This window comes from Saprolegnia parasitica (genome assembly GCF_000151545.1).
Source record: "Saprolegnia parasitica CBS 223.65 unplaced genomic scaffold supercont2.64, whole genome shotgun sequence".
NCBI lineage: Eukaryota > Oomycota > Saprolegniomycetes > Saprolegniales > Saprolegniaceae > Saprolegnia > Saprolegnia parasitica.
In genome coordinates this window covers 56829-70630 of record NW_012156458.1, presented here as the reverse complement: position 1 = coordinate 70630, position 13802 = coordinate 56829, and the positions used below count along the sequence as shown (strand labels likewise).

Below are 13802 nucleotides of genomic sequence, written 5' to 3'. Positions count from 1 at the left end.
CGATATCCCCAGGGTCGTCCTCGAGCGTCACGCGCAGTGCGCCGAGATTGGCGATGCCATCACGCCCCTTGACGCTGCGATCGCCGAGAAGGAAGCGGCGCTCGAGGCAGCGATCACGGCCGACGACTACGACAGCTTGGAGACCCACGGCGAGGCCATCGAGGCCCTGCGCCGTCAAAGGAGCGCGCTCGAACTCGAGCTCTTTGGCCATTTCAGCGTCATTGCGCACCACAGTCCGCTCGTCCGACGCCTTGTGCAAGCACTCTCGGCAGTGTGAGCCACATGCATAACGTTGACAGGAAATCGCGTATCTATCGTATGATGCATCTAGCTACTGATCCGACACGATACCTGGCAGTAGAAAGACTTGCACAGAGTGATAACCTTTCTCAAGGAGTGGGTGGCTTTTAGAAAAGCCAGGTTGTTGTGTGATGGCGAGACCGCGGCGTGCGACATCGTCGGCCGAGTGCAAGGGACATTTAATAGTCCTGCGACGCCGAGGACTTGGTCTTCTTCTCCTTGACGGGCGTCGTCGTCGGCGCCGTCTTCTTGGGGAGGAGGATGTTGTGGATGTTGGGGAGCACACCGCCCGACGCGATCGTCACGTCGCCGAGGAGCTTGTTGAGCTCTTCGTCGTTGCGGACCGCGAGCTGGATGTGGCGCGGGATGATACGCGACTTCTTGTTGTCGCGAGCGGCGTTGCCAGCAAGCTCGAGGATTTCGGCGCAGAGGTACTCGAGGACGGCGGCGAGGTAGACCGGCGCACCGCCACCGATGCGCTGGGCGAAGCGGCCCTTCTTGAGGAAGCGGGCGACACGACCGACCGGGAACTGGAGGCCGGCCTTCGACGAGCGCGACGAAGCCTTGCCCTTGGCACCGCGGCCACCCGTAGCTTTACCCTTGCCAGACATGTCTTGAGGACTGCGAATTCAGAAATGAATTGGGCTTAGAGGCGAATCCGCAGAAGTATTCCGCCAATCATGGCTCGATGTGTCAGAACACCGCCAATTAAATCATGTTATTCCACGCTGACCAATGAGATCGCGTCATTGTGGGCCCAGCCATTGAAACCCATCCGAAACGGATATCAAATCGCGGGAGAGGGAAGCGCGGGAAAACCCCAGCACTTGTCCGGCCCAACGTAAGAGCGCATGAGAGAAGAGAGGCGGAATGAGCTAGCATGGGCTAGCTCAAGCTGTGCACCAACGATCTTTGTAGCACGGCGTTGCAACCTTGCGGCAGCAGCTATGCCCGAACTGTCGGTTTGCATTTGGAGTTAAAGTGACCTCGATGGTGTTGGGAGTACAGCCGTCTCCTTAATCTGGTGGTTGGTCTCTGATGCTGGCCAAGACAGCTTCTGCGTCTCAGCAACGAACTGGGATTTCGGACCTTGGCCCTTAGTATTCAGGTCAATAATGGTTGAATTCGCTGGCGCTGCTACAAGTGAACAAGTTAACAAGTTTGTACGTAGTTGAGATGACAGAAACCCCAGCCCAACTTGAACTAATATTAACGGACGCCATCCGTCAACACGATCCAAAAGCAGGCGCCGACCACCCGTACTAGGAACGATGGCCCCGTAATGATAATGAGAGCCATCCATGCGAGTGTGGAGTTCGCTGCCAGCAGCAGCAGCACAGTGCGTTGAGTCTGGCGCTGCGGAACGCCACAGCATGCTTATCTCGACCACTTCAAGAGCACTATTCGTGTGCAATGCACGTCTGCTACTGCGCTCGAACCCACCAGCAGTGATGAAAGAACAATTGCAGCATTTCCCGAGCCCCAGACCCCGCTGCTGCTGCCCTCGTCGCGTGTTGTCGTCGCCATCCTTCCCGCCCTGCTCACACGTGACGCACTAGTCAGTGGTGCCGCCACGTGGGTTCGCAGCACGCACTTGAGAGGATCAAATAGATTCCTCGCATTGAATCCACATACAAATTACGAGCAATACAATACGAAAAACCAGTGCGCCAACTGTACAGGCGTTAGTGACAGCCGCCTGTCGCTCGGCAGAGGCAGCAAGCCGGTGGTCGGCGGCGCGCCGGCACTAAGGCAGCCACGCACGCAAGCCGTTCTCAGTAGGGTGGATGGCGCACACGCCAGCATGCGTTGCCGGCTTGCCTGTGTGCATCGAATGAATTTGCGTGCATTTAGCGAGGTCACAAGGGCCCGCCATCTGCTTTGGCGCCGGTTCGAATTGGCCGCCACGTGGGTCGACGGAGACAGCGCACCGCGCTACATACAGATGAGCGCATACTAGCCAGCATCTCATTCTACAATTCACCATGAAGCTCTTCCTCGCCCTCGCCCTCGCGGTACTCGTTGCTGCCAACGAAGACTGCGCCTGCCTCGACGGTCAGTGCCAGAGCGGCAAGTGCGTCGGCTGCAACATGCAGAGCGCTGAAGGCGGCTACTGCTTCAACGACGTCGACAAGGACAGCTGCGTCGCATGGGGCAAGCCGTACGTGGCGTGCTACCTCGACTCGCCAGACACGCCGACCGAGAGCCCGACCGCCGCGCCGACCGAAGAGCCGTCGAGCGACCCCAGCCCGGCGCCGTCCGACGAGCCCTCAGATGCACCGACGGAGGCGCCCACTGACGATTGCGCCTGCATTGACGGTCAGTGCAACAACAACCAGTGCGTCGGCTGCAACATGCAGAGCGCCGAAGGCGGCTACTGCTTCAGCGACGTCGACAAGGATAGTTGCGTCGCATGGGGCACGCCCTATGTGGCGTGCTACCTTGATGGCCCAGCGCCCAAGCCGGGCCCGTCTCCTACGGTGGCTCCCACCAAGAAGCCCAGCGTAGCCCCGACGGAGAAGCCTTCCGACGAGCCCTCGGACGAGCCTTCTGATGAGCCTTCTGATGAGCCTTCTGATGAGCCTTCTGATGAGCCTTCTGATGAACCCTCGGATGAGCCTTCGGATGACCCTTCCGACGAGCCCTCGGACGAGCCCTCTGATGAGCCTTCTGATGAACCCTCGGACGAGCCTTCCGACGATCCCTCGGATGAGCCTTCAGATGAGCCTTCTGATGAACCTTCCGACGAACCTTCGGATGAGCCTTCGGATGAACCTTCCGACGAGCCCTCGGATGAGCCTTCCGACGAACCCTCGGACAAGCCTTCGGATGAACCTTCCGACGAGCCCTCGGATGAGCCTTCCGACGAACCCTCGGACAAGCCTTCGGATGCGCCAACAGACGCGCCGACTGGTGACTGCTCGTGCACGGATGGCCAGTGCAACAACAACAAGTGCGTCGGCTGCAACATGCTCGGCAGTGATGGCGGCTTCTGCTTCAACGACGTCGACAAGGACAGCTGCGTCGCATGGGGTCAGCCGTACGTAGCGTGCTACCTCGACACGCCCTCGCAGCAACCGACGCCCGCCCCGACGCCTGCCCCAAGCTCTGACCCGACCTTTGCCCCGACCTCAGCCCCGTCGTCCAATGACTGCGTCTGCCTCGACGGCGACGGGTGCCAAAACGACGTCTGTGTCGGCTGCAACATGCAAGATCCGCACAACGCCGGCAACTACTGCTTCAGTGACGTGACCCAAGACAACTGCGTCGGGTGGGGCAAGCCGTTTACGTGGTGTGCGTCGTCGCGGTAGTGTGTCTACTTACATAATCATGTTTTCCTTGTGTCCTCCATTGTGCTAGCGTGTAATGACTGCATCACGGCGCGGGCTCGGAGGATGGCTAGCGCTTCTTCGCACACGAGGACGCGGTGCACGAGGGCACGAACTACGTCGTCGTCCAAGAAGTCGGCAATATTGTCCATCGGGTCGTCGTTCTCTGTCTGCCGGACATCATCCTCGCGCGTTTGCAGCGATTCGGTCTTGGGCGCCACCTCGGGAGGAATTGGCGGCTCGATGGGAAGAGTTGGCGGCTCGATGGGAAGGGCTGGCGGCTCCTCGTGAGGGGCAGACGGCCAATCTGGAAGAGGTCGTGCTTCCACCAACTCAGATGCACTTGTTGGTGCAGGTGCGGGCTCGGCCCAAGACACCACCACACTGGTCACGAGATCGTCCATGATCGAGGCCAGCTCCGTCGGCGCAGTCTCATCGCGCGCAATGGTTTCCTGGGCTGGTGAATCCAGATGCGCCGCGTCCACCCGCCGTGTGGGCTCCACAACCAGCTTGCCAAACGCGATGCCACGTCGCGGTGGCCGTGGCGGTAGAGCATCAGTGAGTGGCGCGATCGAGCTCGTTGGCAGCTCCCGCGGAGAGACAAGGGGCACAATCGACGCCGTGTCGGGTGCTACTTGCTGGTCGATCTCGATCACGTGGTGTGCGACTTGCTGGCTGGTCTCGATCGCGTCTTCTACGTCTTCTCGAGTCGGCGTCGGTGCATCGAGGCCGTGTGGAGTGTCAAGTGACCGGACCCGAGGCGAACCCAGAGGCGACCTGGGGGCTAGGACCGTTGCTGCTGGTAGCTCGCAATCGTCGGCAACGATCGTGGAGGGTGCGACACGCTGCGGCTCTTTGACAAAAGGATCGACGACGTGCAAGCAAGTGGAGGACGGCAAGACCGTCGGCTCGGGAGCGTCGAGCTGCATGTAGTCGTCGATGGCCTGGCTCCAGTCGGGGAACGTGAGCGGAGCGTTCCACTCTACCTGCTGACGCGCAGGGTCAAAGCTCGATAGCCCGAGCCGTTGCCGCAGACGCTGGATCGTTACTTCTGGGTCTTCGATCAGTACCTCTTCTGGACGCACGTACCACTGCGGCCCCACTGTGTCTGTCAAGCTGCTCGCAACAGAGATGGCTTCGAGGTCGTCGCGGCGGCTGCTGAGCGACATGCTGTCGTCGTGCTTTGGAGATGAGAGCGGCGACAGGCTAGCCCATGGGTCTTGCTCGGCGTACGATGCTTTCTCTTCCTGCTCGTTATATGGCGCCTTGTCCTCGTGCTCGCCTTGGCCTAGGCTCCTGCTGTCGTCGTGCAGCGTCTTGTCGCTCGCGGCTGGCGACGCTGGTGGGCTCGGTGGCTCGGAAAAAACCACCGAGTGCTCTTGGCGTTGATCTTCTGCTGGCTCTTCTTCTTCAAGATCGTCGTCGGTCTCCATGTGGCTGGCCAACTCGCTAGCTCTTGATGGCGACGCAGCGTCGGCGATGGCTTCGAGCCGATGCTCCTCGCCCTCCTTCTCGTCGGCGATCCACCAGAACTCGCGCTTGGACGCATCTCTCGAGCGCGCTCTCTCTTGCCGCGACGTTGCCGGGCCGCGGAAGCGTTCAATGTACGCGGCAATCGTCGATCGGTCTCCGCGCTTGGCCATGGCGCAGGATCCGCTTTGATCCGCCAGAAAACCTTGATATAAGAACAGAAACCTTATAACGAGTAGTAACTGGCAGCAGGTCTCATTTTTGCGATCGTCAGAAAAGCCAGCCAGGAGTTCCAGCCCGACGTCGCCCGTGCTTGGATGCAGCGCCCGTACTGGACCCCAGGAGCGACCAAGAGTGCGGTGACTACCAAGGAAGACGGAGCCAAGCCAGCGGCGCCAGTGAAGACGACTGTTGCACCGCTTGCAGCCGTGCAACGAAAGGTGCCATTGACTACACCCCCACGCGCACAAACGCAAGTAGCGGCGACGACCGAGCCGCCAAGCCTCGTCAAGCAGCTGCTCAGAGCCTGCAAGATCGTTCGCCAGCCGATGGCACCCAAACCAGTGGCTCCTGTCACCGTGACCAAGACAGTGCAAGGTGCGATAATGCAAGCCAAGCCAAGCTCCGACACCGTGCGGGGCCATGTACAGCGGCGCAGCACCGCCACGAGAGTGATTTCAGCACCCAAAGCCCGACTGCAACCAGCCATCGTCAAGTTACCCATCAAGCGTCAGCCGACGAGCCTGCCCATGCGCGAGCGTCTCTGGCGCTTGATCGATGTCAATGGAATCGACAGTCTCGTAACTTCAAGCGCTGCGTACGATTGCACAAAGCAGTGCGCCTTTATCTGGACCAAGCCCACACGTCGATCGACCTGTGACGGCCCTAGCCAGGGTCAAGGGTCCACGGAAACCGAGATCATGTGGTGCATGCTCACCCGCCGCGTCCCGGTGCAGCACTCGCCCTCGCTCTCGAGCAAGGTCCTCACGCGCCGCAGTCCGTGGTGGGTCTCGTACCCACAAAAGATCCTCTGCAACACCAAGTATCGCCTCCACCACAGCTTCCAGTCGCTCGCCCCCGACGTTCTCCTTGCCCTTGGGTACTTTTACCCGCGTCCGAAAGCTCGTCGTCTGCGCTTGGCATGAATCACCGTCGCATCACTTTATTCGGCCTACTCGTTTGTAGCTGGCGCAGCACGCGGCTCGTATCTAGCACTGTAATCTTATGATCTATTTGAACATCCATGAGGATGCCACGTATGGCCGGCCTTTCCAGCGACTAGGGCAGCGTAGCTATAGCACCTGAATAGGCCGATGCATTGCTCCCAGACTCATGCAGAAGTTTCCAACCATCCAAGGGTCGTCCGAGTCGCGGCCGCTTGAACCGTCGCCGCCTGTCGCTTTTATCAACACTCTTCCCTGAGGCATCTTTATCCGGAAACGCCGGATACGAAGCAGAATGTTGGTACCTTCGCTTGCGGCGCCTGACAATCAAAAGCCAAGCGACGACACCGGAAGCATCCGAGAAGCATGGCGCTGTACGTGTGGGGCAAGACCTGCGGCATGAACGACACGACGGTGAGCGACAAGGAGCGCTCCGTGTACTACCCGGTACGGCCCACGGCTTGAATACGACATCAACATCTGACGGGCGCCGTAGAGCACTTTGGTGGCAGCGTCATCACCGACTTCGCCGCCGGCGAAAACCATGCGCTCGCCGTGACCGAGTTTGGGGACGTGTACTCGTGGTATGCTCGCTCTTGGCGGCGCTGTCTTCACGGGCGGTAGGGGTCGAGGCAACGACGGCGAACTCGGGCATGGTGACCGCGCGGCGCTGACAACGCCGCAGCGCATCAAGGGCCTCGAAGACCAGATCGTGACCAACGTGGCATGCGGCAACGTGCACTCCGTCGTAGCATATAAGCTGTCTTTGCATGTGACTCAGGCGCATATCGCACTAGGCGGCCACGATCTCGGGTCAAGTGTACATGTGGGGTCTCTTGCACGACCCCGACCAGCCGAGCGAGCCAACGTCCAGCGCTGCCTCGGGCATGCTACACGGCCTCACGCCTGCCGCGCCCATCGATACGACGCTGGCGCCGGAGCTCACGTTTTTCCAGCGCATCGTGCAGGACGCCGAGTCGCGTTTCACCGAGGGCGAGAACCAAGTCTCCGACTACGAGCAAGGTCCGACATGATCATTCCTGTCGATACTACACTATTCGCTCACACTGCGTTCTATCTAGGCATGAACAAAGTGTCTCTTGTACGTGAATAGCTCGCTGCTCGCGTCCATCATGCGCTGGCGCTTAGTTTCGCAGTCGGCAGACGCTGCCGCGGCTCTGCACGTCGCTTGTGGGGCATGTCATCACGAAAGTCGTGGCAGGCTTTGGTCACAGCATGGCCATTGATTCGTGCGGTCAAGCGTACAGCTGTGGCTACAACGAGCACGGACAAGTACGTACTACGAACTCGACATCTCTCGCGTTCTCACACCGTGCTAGCTTGGCCTCAACCACGTTCGCATCATGACCGAGTTTACCAAGGTTGGAGAGCGCTCTTCCGTCAGCAACCGACGCTTTGTAGATACCAGCGTTTGCAGGCTCCTTTGTCAAGGACATTGCGTGCGGCCAGCAGCACAACCTCGCGCTCGTCGTCTCGTCGCCCATGCTGGGCAGCGTCGCGCAGTGTTATACGTGGGGCTTGGGGTGCGTTCTCGCACGAGGCTCTGGCTGGCTTATGGCTTATTACTAGCGCCTTGGGACAGCTCGGCCACGGCACGCGCCGTTCGCTCATGGTACAATCAATACATGCGGGTGAGGTAATCGTACATCGCTTGACGCGCGCGTAGGAGCCGGAGCTCGTGACGGGCCTCCCCGAGCCGATTATTGGCGTTGCGGCGGTGCGACATGGACTTGCTTTGCGGCACGCTGAGGCCCGCGTAGGGCAGTCACCACAGCGTCGCCGTCGATGAAACTGGTGCTGTGTACACATGGGGCCACAGCGAATACGGCCAAGTACGTGTTTCTTGACGGCGTGCCCACGCTAGTACCATGCCAATAGCACGGTGTCGCCTTTAACGGCCGGGATTTGTACGACAACCGCAAGTATTTTGTACCGGTCAAGCACGAGTCTCTCATCGACATCGTCTCGGTCACGTGCGGTGCGTCGACGTCGTCGTTGGCGGCAGCTTACATCGCGTAGGCTCGCACTTTACGCTGGCGACGGATGTGCACGGAGTCTTGCACTCGTGGGGCTGGAACGCGTACGAGGCGTCTCTCGATGCGGCGTCATTTCATGTGGGCGTAGGTTTGGCGTCCTTGGCACGGGCTTCTTCCAGGGCTACACGTTGCCGCAGCCACTCGACCACCTCCGCGGCCTCTCGCTCTGCCACACGCGCGTATGCTCTCTGCGCCACGTACAAAAAGAGTCATTTGAGGACCCATAGGCGGGCTACAACCTCTGCGGTGCGATCGTGCAGTACCTCGGGCTGCCGTACGCGATGGGCTTTCGGTCGCTTCTTGCCTCGGGCGCGGTACGTGCTGCCTGGACATGCCAGTCGAAAACTGCGGCGTAGTGTTCCGACGTCTCGGTGGCGCTCAAGGACACGGTGGTTCGTCCCACGCTCGCTTTGGAAGAAAGGCGACGACGGAGCTCATCGTGCGGAGTAGATCCCATTGCACAAGGTGTTTCTCCAGGCGCGCTGCCCGCAGCTGTATGGCTACATCCGCGCGGCCATCGCATACGGCGACGCACCGTCGGGGGTCGAAGGCCTCGACCTCCCGGGCCTCGATGCGTCCGTATGCACATACTAGTATGCAGCAGCGAATTGATGGACTCTGCGCGCTATGGACTAGATCTTGAAGGCGCTTCTGACGTACCTGTACGCCGACCGGCTCGAGGTCGCTCCGCACAAGCTTGCGGCGCTGCGCTCGGTCGCAGAAGCCCTCGGTCTCGTACGTCGTTGTTGTTGTTGTGGGTTGCATTTCATCGTCGGATGGCGTAGACGGACCTCGTCGCGCGCTGCGTGCACCACCGCAAGCAGCGCGGCCAGGCGGCGCCCGAGCCCTCGTCGGTCTTTAGCCGCGATATGGCGACCGTCGTTCTCGATGCCACGGACGCCGACGTCTGTTTCCTCTGGGACGGCGCGCGGCTGCCGGCGCACAAGGCGCTCCTGAGCACGATCCCGTACTTTGAGAGCATGTTCTCCGGTCGGTTCCGTGACGTCGGCGACACAGTCTCGCTCGCCGACATGGCCGGCGACGGCTTGGACGTCGACACGTTCAAGCGCGCGCTTCACTGGCTCTACACGGGCGACCGCACGATGCTCCAGACGCTCGACCTGGACCAAGGTAGAGTCTCCTCCTTTCTCGAGATGATGCGATGGACGCGTGCCACGTAGTCGTCGAGCTCGTGGTCATGGCCAACCTCTTGGGTATCGAGAGCCTCGTCAACGTCTGCACGCTCCAGCTCTCGGCGCTCGTGGCCAACGATCCCACAGACGACCTCCTCGCACTCTGCTGGGACGTCGCCGACCGGTACGTGTGCCATCTCGGTAGCGAAACGACACATCTTCCCGATCTTTAGCTTGGATCTCCAGCGCCTCAAGTCGCAGTGCCGAGTGCTTCTGGACGCCGCCAAGTAGACGACAACCACGGCCGCCATCATCCCACGATGTAAATGGCTTTTCACATGCTCGTTCCTTGATCCTACTCTATGACTCTTGCGCGCGTGCCATGGGGATTACAGGTCACGAGAGGGTTGGTCCAGCAAGCACAGTTGTATCCTATGGCTAAGGACCATGTTCACACACCGACCTTGTCACGAGGTGATCATAGGGATATAATGTACAGGGATGTCATTTCGTAGGGAGATGGGTGGTGTTTAAAAACACCAAATTGAGGGAGGCCATGTTGCCATGGCCAAGCAAATGCGCGAACGCTCATCGCTGGATGCTTTACGCCGACGACGTGAACTTGGTCACGGCCTTCGTGCCTTCCGAGACGGCGTGCTTGGCAAGCTCACCGGGGAGCATGAGGCGCACGGCGGTCTGGATCTCACGCGACGACAAGGTCGACTTCTTGTTGTAGCGCGAGAGCTTGCCGGCTTCGGACGCAATGCGCTCGAAGATGTCGTTGATGAACGAGTTCATGATCGACATGCCACGCTTGGAGATACCGGTCTCCGGGTGGACCTGCTTGAGCACCTTGTAGATGTACGTCGAGTACGATTCCACGCGCTTGCCCTTCTTGGCCTTGCCCTTCTCGCCCGTCTTCTTCGGGGCCTTGGCGGACTTCTTGCTCGGGGTCTTGGCCATCTTGCTGGTTCGAATGGAAATTCAAAAATGAGGCTAACCGGCCGCCAGCCCACACGCCGGATACGAAAGCACGCTCGGCGGTTCCCGCCCTCTGTTATCCGGACTGGCCAGACACGACGTTGGAGCTTTTTGCGCGAGGCGCGAAATACGCGCATTTGATTGGCCATGTGGGATAAGAAGTCTCTGATTGGCGGAATACTTCTGGCACGGCCGCCGCCCGACATCGCTCATTGAAGATTTTGATCTCTACAACACAAGCACAAGATGTCTGGCAAGGGTAAAGCTACGGGTGGCCGCGGTGCCAAGGGCAAGGCTTCGTCGCGCTCGTCGAAGGCCGGCCTCCAGTTCCCGGTCGGTCGTGTCGCCCGCTTCCTCAAGAAGGGCCGCTTCGCCCAGCGCATCGGTGGCGGTGCTCCGGTCTACCTCGCCGCCGTCCTCGAGTACCTCTGCGCCGAAATCCTCGAGCTTGCCGGCAACGCCGCTCGCGACATCAGCGTCATCCAGGCCATGCTTGCTCGACTGCACGCGCTTGGCAACTGGCAACTGGCCAACTGGAATCTGACCAACTGGGGCAACTGGCCTTCTTCTCATTGGCTGTAATTCAGCCAATCCAACGGCATCTCGATCTTACTTGACCAGCATGCCACGACATAGCTCAAGGAGAAGAAGACCAAGTCCTCGGCGTCGCAGGACTATTAAACGTCCCTTGCACTCGGCAGACCCACAACAGCCTGGCTTTTCTAAAAGCCACCCACTCCTTGAGAAAGGTTATCAATCATCGTCGGTAGCGACAGTGGTAGAAATTATCTTGACCAGTCGGCCGCACCAGACCGAGCGGTGCATTATCATAGCAGTTGCGGAAAGCTGCAGGGAATTCTTCCATCAGAGCTTAGACTGGCGAGATGCTTGTCGTCCACGTGTCACCCCAGGTTGCACTGATTTCCGCGTCGAGGGTTGAGCGTTCCATGCTGCACCAACTCGTTCTTATCTCGAGGGATCTAAGCACTACAGTCTGCTCTGAGCGATGCACAGGCAACTTCTTTAGCACGCAGTCGCACACTTGGATTCAACACACAAATCTTAACGGCAGACTTCGATGAGGTCGCGGAGCTTGCCGCCGTCACGGAGGCTCTGGAGGGCAGCCGCGCCGCCGACAAAGGTCGAATTGATCCAGACGCTGGGCACCGTGTTGAGACCGGAGAGGCCCACGATCGCGTTGTAGACGTCTGTGCCCGACGGGTGCCCGGCGCTCGTGTCGACGTGGACAACGTCGGTGGTCTTGGCGCCTGCACTGCGCAGCGTCGTGACCGCCGCGTCGCAGAGCGGGCAGTTGGCAACGCGAAACACCGTGCACTTCGCTGTGATCTTGCGCACGTACGCGACCATCGCGTCGGACGGCGCTCGCAGAAACGGCGCCACAAAGTTCTTGGCCTGGGCCACGCGGGCGTAAACACCAGGGACGCCGTCTTGGCCGCAGCCGACGCCCCAGCTCACGAGGCCGACGAGCACCTCGCGCCCCGCATCGACCGTGGTAAGAGGGCCGCCCGAGTCGCCTTGGCATGCGTCCTGTCCCTGGAGCCCCCCCGCGCAGCCCATGGAGCTGTCGACGACCGCAAATTGCTTGGCGCAGGATTCTTGCGACCACATGCGCAGCGTCACTTGCTGGAGCGCGTCGGCCTGCTTGCCGCCCCAGGACGTCGTGCCCCATCCGCGTGCGATCACGGTCATGTTGGTGAACGCGTCGGCGTCGGCGTCCCACGCCACGGACAGCGGTGCGATCGAGCTCTCCTTGGCGAGCTCGAGGAGGCCAAAGTCGAAGCTGTTGGTGCCAGGGTTGAACTTGGGATGCCGCGTCTCGCGTACGACGGAGATGCGCTCGCCGTCCTTGGCGCCGGTCACATAGTGCGACCCGACCGACGCCACTTTGATGGCGCCGTTGCAGCAGTGCGCGGCCGTCAAGACGTACTTGGGCGCGATGAGGATGCCGCCGCAGAGATTGGTGCCGGTCTCATCGGCGCGGAGCCCGACCGTGTAGAGGAACTTGCCCACCGGCGCCTCGTTGCCGCCCGTGATGCCGGGTGAAATCGTGGGCTTGGACCACGCGCATGGCAAGAGCATACAAGAAGCAAACCGCCACAACACACGCATAACGAATTGAATAGTGGCGCCAACCCCAATGATCGATTCGCTTAATCGAACGGACGTGTCGAACGCGCGATCCAGCGCAATCTGGCAGAACTCGTTGTTGCCGTCAGATGCGTCTTCGTCCAGACGACCTGCGTGACACTCGGAGTGCTTTCATCCCTCGAGACCTCTGCCTCGACACGGCGCTGCTGTGGGGCGTTGTGCGTCCTACGAGCGCGCACGGCCCGTGCTCGTGCTTGTAGCCTCGCATGGCTGCTGTCTACGAGTAGTATGAGTGTAACTGGAGAGCACTTGGTTTGCCTGCGGTTCCAGCGCATCGTTCTTTTGCCCTTGGCAATGTCACCTCGACCGCGTGTACCCTAAACGACAAGCAGCATCCAGCTCGCTGTTTCGCACGCGTTCGAAGCGGCGCCAAGAGGTACGCACGTCACGAAACGGCAACGTCAATGTGGATTTGGATCGTCTGCCGCGAGCGCCCGACGCCCGTCCCCATCACCCAGACGACGTTGCCGACGCAGCCATTTGGACGGCCGCGCCGTGGCCCGTCGCAGAGCCACTTGCCGTTTTTGGTCGTGTAGAAATGCGAGTGGCCTGCGCTGTCCATGCGACTTGCACGAATATGCTGCAAGATGCACACAGCATCGCCGACGAGGACCGAAGCGTCGGTGAGGGCTGCAGCGACAAGCTTCCTCGATCGTCTGGCTCCGTCAAGCGGCCATCCCATCGTCTTCGCACTGTACCACATGGCGGTGGCTGCGTGGGACACGCGGGTTCCCGTCAATGGAAGCCATTTCATTTCGGCGTTCTGGCCTACGACGAGGGCTTTTGCGTGAGGTCCAAAGTCGTCATGGGATCGGTTTCGACCAGCACGAGACTTAGAGGCAATGCTACGTTGGTCGACGCCGATGGCGGGCGCGATGCAAGACTGGGCGTGATGCGGCTGTAGAGGTGGCCACTTGCATTCTGAGCCTGGCCTAATTAGGCCGAGGAGGTCTTGGACATGGCGGCCATCTGGCGCTGGTTTTACACGTCAGGTTTCCTGATAACCTCTCGCATTGGCCTATTACTCACATACAGTTTCCAAGACGCCTCTCTTCATGGAAGCCTACGACGACGACGACCATCCCCGCAGCCCCTCGGACGACGACGAGGCCACGGAGCCGAAGCGCCGCAAGACCAAGGACGCGGACGATGACCACTCGAGTGGTGGCGACCACCGCAAGCTCAAGAACCGCGAGGCCG

The 13802-nt window shown here is 60.4% G+C and overlaps 6 protein-coding genes across 6 annotated transcripts; 3 read left to right on the top strand and 3 right to left on the bottom strand.

The window, feature by feature from the left end:
• Positions 1–2285: 2285 nt before the first annotated feature.
• Positions 2286–3647, top strand: SPRG_10755 (hypothetical protein; the record flags this gene model as incomplete). The annotated part of the gene is made up of 2 exons (XM_012350322.1): positions 2286–2804; positions 3147–3647. 2 exons carry the CDS (start codon positions 2286–2288, stop codon positions 3609–3611), a joined length of 984 nt encoding a protein of 327 aa, XP_012205712.1. The 3' UTR covers positions 3612–3647.
• Positions 3648–4181: 534 nt separating this feature from the next.
• On the bottom strand, positions 4182–5272 carry SPRG_10754 (hypothetical protein; the record flags this gene model as incomplete). The annotated part of the gene is made up of 2 exons (XM_012350321.1): positions 4182–4413; positions 4472–5272. 2 exons carry the CDS (start codon positions 5270–5272, stop codon positions 4324–4326), a joined length of 891 nt encoding a protein of 296 aa, XP_012205711.1. The 3' UTR covers positions 4182–4323.
• A 576-nt stretch (positions 5273–5848) lies between these two features.
• On the top strand, positions 5849–6244 carry SPRG_10753 (hypothetical protein; the record flags this gene model as incomplete). The annotated part of the gene is made up of 1 exon (XM_012350320.1): positions 5849–6244. One exon carries the CDS (start codon positions 5849–5851, stop codon positions 6242–6244), a length of 396 nt encoding a protein of 131 aa, XP_012205710.1.
• Positions 6245–6628: 384 nt separating this feature from the next.
• On the top strand, positions 6629–9807 carry SPRG_10752 (hypothetical protein; the record flags this gene model as incomplete). The annotated part of the gene is made up of 21 exons (XM_012350319.1): positions 6629–6709; positions 6761–6846; positions 6887–7010; positions 7060–7285; positions 7345–7364; positions 7412–7555; positions 7603–7644; positions 7685–7806; positions 7853–7895; positions 7950–8000; positions 8044–8115; positions 8162–8261; positions 8303–8363; positions 8408–8498; positions 8547–8633; positions 8676–8711; positions 8770–8898; positions 8956–9054; positions 9105–9450; positions 9501–9636; positions 9686–9807. 21 exons carry the CDS (start codon positions 6629–6631, stop codon positions 9741–9743), a joined length of 2154 nt encoding a protein of 717 aa, XP_012205709.1. The 3' UTR covers positions 9744–9807.
• A 128-nt stretch (positions 9808–9935) lies between these two features.
• Positions 9936–10419, bottom strand: SPRG_10751 (histone H2B). Its single transcript, XM_012350318.1, has one exon. It carries the CDS (start codon positions 10413–10415, stop codon positions 10056–10058), a length of 360 nt encoding a protein of 119 aa, XP_012205708.1. The 5' UTR covers positions 10416–10419; the 3' UTR covers positions 9936–10055.
• Positions 10420–11495: 1076 nt separating this feature from the next.
• SPRG_10749 (hypothetical protein) lies at positions 11496–12533 on the bottom strand (the record flags this gene model as incomplete). Its single annotated transcript, XM_012350317.1, has 1 exon — positions 11496–12533. One exon carries the CDS (start codon positions 12531–12533, stop codon positions 11496–11498), a length of 1038 nt encoding a protein of 345 aa, XP_012205707.1.
• Positions 12534–13802: the final 1269 nt, after the last annotated feature.

Coding starts and splice junctions, on each gene's coding strand:
- SPRG_10751 (XM_012350318.1), bottom strand. CDS start 10,415: ATGGCCAAGACCCCGAGCAAGAAGTCCGCCAAGGCCCCGAAGAAGACG.